This window comes from Siniperca chuatsi, linkage group LG6 (genome assembly GCF_020085105.1).
Source record: "Siniperca chuatsi isolate FFG_IHB_CAS linkage group LG6, ASM2008510v1, whole genome shotgun sequence".
Taxonomy (NCBI): domain Eukaryota; kingdom Metazoa; phylum Chordata; class Actinopteri; order Centrarchiformes; family Sinipercidae; genus Siniperca; species Siniperca chuatsi.
Window position 1 is genome coordinate 20324756 of NC_058047.1, and position 10188 is coordinate 20334943.

Here is a 10188-nt window from a genome sequence, read left to right on the forward strand (position 1 = left end):
CACCTCCAGAGCTGATGTGTGTCTGACACACGGACATGCACGGACGAAATGTAGCCTCACACAGAAGTGTGTGACTTTGAGGAGAGAGAATGGGATTCGTAAGGACTGTGTAAACGAGTCAGCGTGATGTGTGTGTGCGTGTGTGTGTCTGCATGTGCATGTATGTTTCTGTGTGAAGCATCCGTGTCTCAATGGCATCTTTAGAGTGGTTAATCAGAGGAGAGGTTGAGGAGAGTGTCAGAGTGTCAGGCTGGCTCCGGTGAAGAGTCCTCGAGCCCTCTCTCTTTGTGTGTTGACACCTCTTAACCTCAGTCTATCATCTCTCACACTCACACACTCCACTTCTATTGACACTTGCTACCCCGCAGCTCTCCAAAGACCCGCGGAGAATCCACTACAGTGATTGTCCAGTGTGAGGGGAGCCTCGGAGCCTGCAGAGAAGAAAGGATTATATAATGCGCCGACATACAGAACGACATGATGTGATTGGATTTAGCGATTGTTTGGTTTCTTTTCCCTGACGGATATGGATGGATAAAAGAGAAAAAAATGTCAGGGAGAATGATAGATCAACAAATTGAACAAATCTGTCAGCCCTTGACAGAAAATGCTGAATCCTTACATGCATCAATTTTTAAATGAATCTCTCCCTCTTTGTCTTCTCACACCTGGAAGTGTACAGGATCTGTGTCCACCACTGTCACTGGCTAGTGTAAGTGGGGTCAGGAGCTCGGGGTCAACTGAGAAGAGGTCAAAGGTCATAGAGCAGTGGGTCTTGTTAAAATACCTTTTATCCTCCTTCAGGGATATTATGTAATGGCTCTGGGAATAAGCTAGGTTCCAGGTTGACTATTATGCAGTGGAGACCGGATGATGTATGTGTGTATATATATCTGCTTTATGCCAGATGTGTATTCATTACACTTTTGAAAAAAATCAGGATGCAAAGGAAGTGCTGGAAGGTCAAGAGGGGTCACATGTAAGAGGTCACGTATATGTGTTTTTCTGGAGTTTTAGAAGATGCACCTTTCAGGAAACGATCAGCTTATATAACACCTCTGAGGGTTCTCAGCTTGTGTACTAAGACAAAAGGGTTTTTCTTTGTGTTGCTAATCAAAATCTTCAGGAGCTCTTTTTGTAAAACCCGTTTTTTTTTCCTCCTGGACTGTCGAACAGGCTCACCCAAAGAGGCTGGCGAAAAACTGGGTTGTGCTGATCAATATATTGGAGACATTTGAATATCAATACAATGAGTGTGCTGTCTTCAATCTTAATTTTTAATATGGTGATAATAAGTGTATTAATTTTCATAACGTTCATTCAATAGCCTTGGAATATGAGCGATGGTGGCCCATTTTTGCGTGCCGAATATGCATCTCTCTCTCTGTGTTGCCATTGATCTCCCCTGTGCCGTTTCTCCCCCTCGCTTTGTCCTCCACTCTCTCCTTCTTTCCTTCCCCTGAAACCATTGCACTGTAAAATTCATCCTTATTCCCCATTTCAGCAAGCTAACTGTGCACACTGCCTTTTATCAGTCCAGAACTGTTAAATTAATAAATTGATATTGACGAGCTATCAGCTGGGGGGATAAATTATTTGGGAGCAGAAGGCTAAGGTCACATGACTTTTAGTACCCATGATTCTGTAATTGCCTTCCCCCCCACACACACACACACTAGAAATGAACAAACATGCACACACACTATCACATAAAGAACTATAAATATCCTCACATACAGTGCATTGCAGGAGCCATGGGGATAATGATGATGATCATTACTGCTATCATAACTGTCATGATACAGGATGTTAGCCTGCTGGAGATTGCATTTTATCATCACAATTTACACAAAACTGAAGTGGAGAAAGCTAGAACGTGTAGCAGCACTGAATGCAAATGATATGTGATAAGAATATGGAGCCTTGCATTGCCGTGAGCATAGAACAGGCTACCTGCTAAGCTGCAGTGTAAAACAGTGGGATGAACCTCCTGCAGCTGATGGTCTTCGCTCAGTAATGAATGCAAATGAGAGGTGCAACCTGGGAGGGAGGTGAGCGCTGCAGATGAAGGGGGCAGCGAGCATGTCAGAGTGCCAATCATAGAAGTGCTCTGGTTGCCCTCCGGCCATCGCTGACCTTTTGACCCTGGCCATGGCCTAAATGTCAGAGGTCACCAACCAGGGGCAGTGCAGATCACTGCAAGACCCTGGTCAGGGATGCATCACCAAGGCAACACTCTGCTCACTATAGGAGGAGAGATGGGGGTGTTTTGCATTCTGCATGCTGAAACCATGCACACACACACACGCAGACATACACCAGGTTGAGCATCACATCTGTGCTTTTGGGAGTCAAGCTACCACCAATTGGTTTCCAGTGAACTACCACACAGCTGGGCAAAATTCAAGGAAGCCTGGCATGAACACTGAGCAAACACACTGGTTTGTCACACCCACATTAATCATTTGGCCTGCTACAGAGGCCATATTTTATCTGCTAAGATGGCTGCACAACCCTGCCATTCCGCTCCATTATAGGGGTCAAAGTGTCACTAGAAAGGGAAGTGTCTGAGAAGAAGAAATGTCTTCTTGGATAATAAAAGTGGGGAAAATATTGATATTTCAGTATAAAATAAACATGATAATGTTGCTTAATTTCTTCATATCTTATTTTCAACAGGAATATCTGAAAATGACGATGGGCTTAATAAAAAAAGAAACAACTTACTACATAAACTTACATTAAATGGTCGGAAAAGTGCTGGAGATATTCGCTTGCACCTTGCGTCATCTAGTGGTCGGATCAGACCTCTTCTTCGGTGCTGCAGTTCGGCTCCTCAGTGCGGTGAAAGAGGGGGGAAAAAAACCCAACTAGTCTGCTTTTGTCTCCGGGGAGCTCCGGTCGATGCCTCGTCCCACCATATGTCTGATCGCAGCTGCCAATCAACAGGTCAACGCGACCCCGGGGAGGCAGACACTGGTGGGGAGAGATCAAACAGTGGACCTCGGGGATGACAGATGCAGATGGAAAAAAAAGGCAATAAAACATTGCTTCAAAGATGGCAACGGTGCACTGGGAGGCAAATTATTGTTAACAGTAATCTGCAGAATAGCGCCTCGCATTCTGATCGATTGGCTATTATGGAGCCTTTGATGCCGAAGTAACGCCAGGCTATTGTTCATGGTGGGACACAACCAGAAAATAGCAGCTGGTTTTGGTTTAACTACAGCGCTTCCTAAGACTTAAATACTAGCCTACTTACTTCTATGCAATCATGGCTCTCTAATAGACTTGCAATTTGGACTCCTCCAGGCTTTGGGCCTATTGAGAGTTATTCACATTCAGTTGCAGTCGCTGCAAAAAGGTAAACAATTAAGTGAATAAAGTCAAAGTAAATATTTTATTAAAAAAAATTCATGGGTTGTCCATTAATTACTTTAGACCGTCTACTTCATATATTTTTAGAATAAGTTTTTCGAGGAGTGGACATACATGCCTTCTTTATTAATCAGAATCAGCTTTATTGGCCAAGTATGTGTAGACATACAAGGAATTTGACTCCGGTTTTAAATATCTCTCAATGTACTTGCACACAGAATAATTTACAGGAAGATAATAGACATACAGAGTAAAACAAGAAGCTGAACAAAGACAGGTAAACATAGACATTTAACTAGAATGGACATACAAGTAGATGAAAAAATAGGTGTATGAATAGAAAGCAACAATGAACAACAAGTGTCAAGTGTTTCTGTAAATTGTAAACAAATAGGTGTAAAGATATGTGTATAAATGTAAGTGCAAAGGAATAAATATTGAATGATTAATGTAATAGGTTACTTTATATACATGAAGTAGGTAGATATGCACAGTATATGCATGCATACATGTCTATATACAGTATGTGCAGCGCGCTTGATTTATATTTGACAATGACGGATAATATGTGCATGTTAAAGCGCAGTCTGTATTTTAAACTAAATATATCATTTCAATGTAGATATTTAATTTATCCTCTGGGTCTACATGTTTTTTTAATTAATATTATTATCAAGATAATTATTGTTTTTAATAATAGAATACAGAACAGGCATAATTCTTTTCTTACTATTTTTAAAACTTACACCCCAAATATAGAGCAGCACCAGTCAAACTAAATTAAAATGGAAGAATGGCATAGACACAAATTAGTGCTGGACCACAAATCAATCAGGATTTGTGCTGAACACTTGAACTGGTTACTATCTCTGAGTTTTAAAAAAGACAGTTGAAAAGAAGCAAGTAAGCCCCCAAAAACCAACAATATTAAAAGATGATTTATTATCATGAGATGTTTTAGAGCTCTGCAGCTCTAACTGCTCATTGGTCTAAATATCAGCCAAAGACCACATCAGTTCATTAAAAAGATGTGGTTTGTTAAAGTGTGCTTGGAGACATGCAAACACATTGTTTTAATAATTAGACCACAACAAAAATCCCCAGATGTCAAATCTGACAATTAAATCCTTTTATCATTATTCATTTTTTGAATGAAGAAATCTTCAAGAATTCAGGTAGGCTATTTTTGCAGGGAATTAAGGCTATGAATCAAAATTTTAACTTTGCTTTAAAAGACCTAGTCGAGTTATTTGTATAACTTTAATTTGTGTAAGTGTAACCATCTATAACATAGTGTCACTGAGTGAATGTCTTATGAATCTAATAAAAGCGTCATGAAGACAAAAGCAGAGATACTATTCTACGATTACAGAAAGTTATTCAGTTAATTTTATATAAAACGTGTTAAATCATGTCCACACTACTATGCTACTTGAATGTATTACTCACAATATGAGCTACAAGCTGAAAACCAAGGGAACCGTTCCTTTTTCCTGTGTATCTCTTTGATCTGTTTGCACGTACAGGTTCAGGCTTCATCCTGTGTTGTGTGAACTGTTGTATGTTGGGTCTATAGTCAAATCAATGAGATACATGTAAGCTAAGGGGAATCAGCTTTGGAATGCTGCTGTAAATGTATTGTATTAAAACACGGCCATAATGTTTCATCGCCATCTCAGCAGGACAGATCTTCTTAGCTCACTCTCTGCTAATCAGGAATAAATCTTTGTGCCTTAATCTACGGCCCCCTGCACCCCTCCGCCCAGCCCATTAGATTAACAAAATGACATGCACATATGAACACACACAAAACCACACACACAGAGCTCATGACCTCAATCTCATTCTCCTAGAAAAGTAGTTAATTATAATTTTGTTTGTTGAACATGAGTGATGTTATTTACAGTATTACTGTGTGTGACGGGAAAAACGCGATCAAAAATGAATCTTTAAGGTAAATCTATTTCAGTTGCTAATATATTATCACTCGACAAGCATCGTACTTCACACTAATGTTATTATTTGGACAACTGCGTGTGTACAAAGTGTGTTTTTCTTCAAGAGTTTTAGGAGTTTAGGAGAGGTATGTGTGTATTGTAAACTCTTACATGTGGATGGGTTTGTATGTCTGTGTGTGTGTGTGTGTGTGTGTGTGTGTGTGTGTGTGTGTGTGTACAGCAAACATATGCAACCAAATTAAAGCCTTAAAGCTGGTGAATTGAAGAGGATTTGATGCAGAGAGCAAATCATGGGAATTAAGCAAATTAGGTCTCCAATTAGCTGCTGACATTGAATAGGAAGATTTGGTGAACAAAAATTAATTAGATGGATTTGTCATTGTTCTAATGAGCATCGCCAGAAAACAACTGTTGTGAACAGCACACGCTCTCTCTCTCTCTCTCTCTCTCTTAAGCTTTATCCCTCTGACATATTATTGTCTGTTTAGAATCTAATTTCATGTCAAATATTGCCTCATTCAAATATTCAATAATTTGCAAATAAGAAGCCCACATGAGCTGAGACAAACAAACTTCAGAAAAGTCAATGTATGACCTAATCCTCTTAGGCTGGAGCACTGTGGATGTAAATGCCAACCTTTGCAAGTCAGAGAGGAATTTCACTATTGATGTGAGAGCCGGACAGTTAAAAATTGACTTGATTCTTATTATGGCAATATTTTGGAGTCATCTTATAACTGAAGAGACAATTTCAGTTATTATTTTGAGGGTGTCCCTTTTTATCATATGTGGCTTTTATCATTTAAAAAATTCACACACATAGATCTTAACAATAAGATATATACATATTGTATTTTGACAGTGACTTTGTGTTCAACGTAAACTTTCATTATTTCAGTAGCTGTATGTTTCTGCCCTGTCTGGCTCCTCTTCTTAACAAATACGGAGTCCCTAAAAAAGCCCTCCCACCTCTCTCCAATAAATCAGCGTCCCCTCCCCTCCCTCTCTCTCTGCCTTCTTCCCTTTCCTCTGCTTCCTTCATCCCTGACCTCCCATGGTCCTCCTCTTTCTGCAGATTACACTGTGTGATAAGCTTCCCATTTCTTGAAACTATTTGGGATTGCTCAGATTATCTGGCCTCATATCCTTGGGTGTCGGCTTTGGAAAGCCCGATTTTAGTCTCTTAAGGCAGAAGATTTTGCATCCCGACAGCTTTGACTAATTAGCATCTAACACCAGGTGGCATTTTAGCATTGGGCTCACTTTTAGTACTGCACGCACAGGCAAGTGCGCGCGCACACACACACACACACACACACACACACACACACACACACACACACACACACACAGGCAGCTGATTAAAAACATCACAAGGTGTTGAATTCAATATGATTTAATGAGATTATAACAAACATTGTGTTTTAATTATTCTAAAACATTCAGAATACAAATGAAAGAAGTGCAGTAGCTTCATAACATTCATACATTTTGTTTAATCATTGAACACCCTAAAATGACTTTGCCTTTAGATTGCAGAATATAATGTAACATTGTCCAATTCAAGTTTAACATCACCTAATGACACATTCATTAGCAAATAAGACAGTATACCTCAAAAATACAAACTATTCACTGTCAGGGTACAGAGGCACGCAGGCCCGGGTGGAGCCCCACTTGTGGCTGCACACTGGACCATGGCCAGTAGAGTCTGGGTGCCAAGCCGGTCAGAGGGAGTGTTTGGGCTTGAGGGCAGCACCAACAGGTCGTTCTGTGGGGACGGGCGAGGGCAGGGTAGTAGGGGGAGCTCAGGGAGGAAAGGGGGAGCTGTCCTGCCACCCTGCGTACCCTCCGCCGTGCCCTCCGGCAGTGGTAGTCTCCGTTAGAAAAGTCCTGGTAGTTTGATGGGTGAATCGCCCAAAAGTGGCCTTTACCGTTTTCACTGCGGCCTGCTTTGATGAAGCAGTCGTTCAGGGACAAGTTGTGACGCACGCTGTTCCTCCAGTTTTTATCCTGTTGGAGCAAGTAAAGAAAATAAACATGGTTAAAACCTTAAAACTAAGTAAGAGTTAAACAATGGGAGTCCCCAATTAAAAATTAACATAGGTGGCCGTTAAGTATCACTGATCCTCCTCAGGATGTCACCTTGTCCTGTTGTTGGCAGGATGCACGATAGTGTGTCAAGACTGTATATGATCGCAGTAAGACACAACACCCTCAGTTACCTTTTTAGCACGTCAAACCAATGATCAACTTTAATCCACTAGGCTACGTCCAATCTGTTGTTGCACCTGGTGAAGGCAGAGGCAGTTTGCAGCCTAGCAACAGGATTACTTTATTTGTGAATTTGCCAACAAGAAGATCATCTAGCGTCCCTGCGAGCACCTAATTGCCTAACCACTCAGACAGATTACCTGTGCCAAGTAGGTCGCTTCATTTGTGAAAATGGCTGCCACATTATTTTTCAGCAACGAAAGGAAACATGCTGAAGACTTTGGACAAACACGCTTTCTCGTTATCCGTCTCATGATTGCTTTAGCAGTAGCTGTGACGAGTTAACAAAGTAATGCAGCAACAATACAGCATGGTTCATTTTACAAGAGTCCCAGAGACAGAGATCCCCTGTATCATAGCTTTTACTTAACATTATCACTCAATTTGACTTTCTGAATTCCTCCACAACTACAAATATTGTTTTCTCAGAGTGCCATATATGTTGATCTCTGCCTGCCAGGTAAATAGAATAGTACAAGAAAACTGACATGAACATACCTTACTCTTGAAGTAAGGGTAGTGGTCCATGATCCACTGGTAGATGTCACATAGCAGTAGTTTCTTCTGCTCTGACGCCAGGATTGCCTTGGAGATGAGTGCGATGTACGACTGGTTGGGTTTGTCCGCAGACTTCTCTGGACTGCTGCTGGTAGATGTGGTGGTGGTCACTTCCTCCTCCTCCCCCTCCTCTTGTTGCTCTTCATCCCCCTCCTCTTCTTTGACTTTCCTTCCTTCAGTCTCTGACCTCTGTATCTGCTTCTCCTGTATCTCAGAGCGAATCCCCACCTTTTCGGGTTTAGGATTCTGATGATTTGGCATGTTGTTCGCTGTCTGCTCTGCTGTACGACTTCCTGTCGCTTCTTCTTTGGAACCTTTGACTCCTTTATTGAACAGAAGGTAGTCAATAGTGAAGCTCAGTCCCAGCCTCTCTCTGCCGCCGGCACGGCTGCTTCTGTCCTCCATTGTCATCTCTGAATTCAGATACCTTAGACTCATTACAGAGGTTTTATTAGTTCCAAACTGGCTGTGGAATAAGTATCAGGTGATAAATGAAAAGTGTTGTCTGAGTTTCACAGCATGGCTACTTTCTTTGAAAGTGCAGGACCCTTCATAAACTGAAAGCCTCAATGCCCCTCGCTTCTTCCACCGAAGTCTTACTGTTGACAAGATCACAGATAAAGATGAGCCTCTCAACTGTTGTTAACCTTGACGTGCTCACGAGCGACACAATCTCAACCTGTGGAAATGACGTCAGTCTATAAGACTAAATAAACGACTACTTTGTTTAGCAACAAATTTAAATTAAATGTTTTCGCCTCTCTGATAAACCTGAAGATCAGAACTAATTTCTTATTATCCAACAGCCTTTTGCTCCTGAATCAAAGAGTTGTGCTTCACGGTTGTGAAGGTGACTATTTATATGACTGTGAAGTTATCCCTCACAGAAAGGGGCAAAGAAGGCACAGGGGAGGTCCAGGTAGGGGGTCTCAATTGAGGCGGATTATTTTTATTAACCTAAGCAAATCTTTGTAATTACTGGAGATTAAACACTCAAGATTTAGTAAGACATGGTATGCAGAGGATGGATGCAGTAGAATCAAAGGCCTTTTAGATACCAGTGTTACCAGAATTACTTAAATTACCAAAGAGCAGTAATTAATGGTGTCAAGTTCAATGTTTTGGAGACAAAACACATTCTGTCGAGTCTCCTCTTTGGGAAAGAGCATGAATGTACTGAGCAGACATTGATAGTCATGAGGTAACAGGATATGACTGAAAAATCAAATGAATTAATTCCCTGTTGTTGACATGACCCCTTTTGTAATTTGTGTCTCCTGTGACCTTTATTCCAATTCTTGCCAACTATTATTATAAGAGAGACTTCTTTGTTATTAGCTATTGAAAATGTTTAAGTTTTTTCATATACAAAGCAATATACTAATATAAGTGATATGGATTTTCTGCTTGTGAGTGAGTTCAACAATCTTAGATATCTTTTAAGATCCATCTCAGAGATTAAAACTGAAATGCCTCTGCATTACTACATTGTATTGTATTACATTGTATTCTTTAATTGTGTCATGAATATTTGACTGGCTAATTATGGTTTATTTTTCATAAAGTATTACCCTCAATTTGAGGGAACAGTTATTACATAGTGCTCTCTAATGCTGTGTCTTTAACCTTTACTTATTACATTTTATAATTAGTGCTTTTATTTGCTTCCCTATTTGCACTATTTGTTTACAATCTACAGAACACTTTACTTGTATGTACTTGGTCATTGTTGCTTTTTTATTTATATTTATATATACTCCTATTTTTCACCTACTTGTATGTACATAATAGTATTTATATCTTCTGAAACAATCTGAAACAAATAAAGGTCTAGTTTTAACAGTGTCTGTGTGCATGTGTTTACACTGATGGACTTGTTAACTGTCAGTTGTAGAGATTGAGACCCCCACCCCCAACACCACCACCATTTTACCTCAGTTGTCATCACATTAGTCCAGATAACAGTAATAGTACAGTATCTGGATAGATCTGCTTTGTTTTGTCAGTTTTAGTGAGGGAA

General features: G+C 40.3%; 1 protein-coding gene across 1 annotated transcript; it reads right to left on the minus strand.

Moving 5' to 3' along the window:
* Positions 1-6716: 6716 nt before the first annotated feature.
* Positions 6717-9913, minus strand: foxq2 (forkhead box Q2). Its single transcript, XM_044200391.1, has 2 exons — positions 8109-9913; positions 6717-7349 (listed from the first exon to the last, which is right to left on the minus strand). The coding sequence occupies exons 1-2, from the start codon at positions 8604-8606 to the stop codon at positions 6975-6977; spliced, it is 873 nt and encodes a 290-aa protein (XP_044056326.1). The 5' UTR covers positions 8607-9913; the 3' UTR covers positions 6717-6974.
* Between the last annotated feature and the right edge of the window lie 275 nt (positions 9914-10188).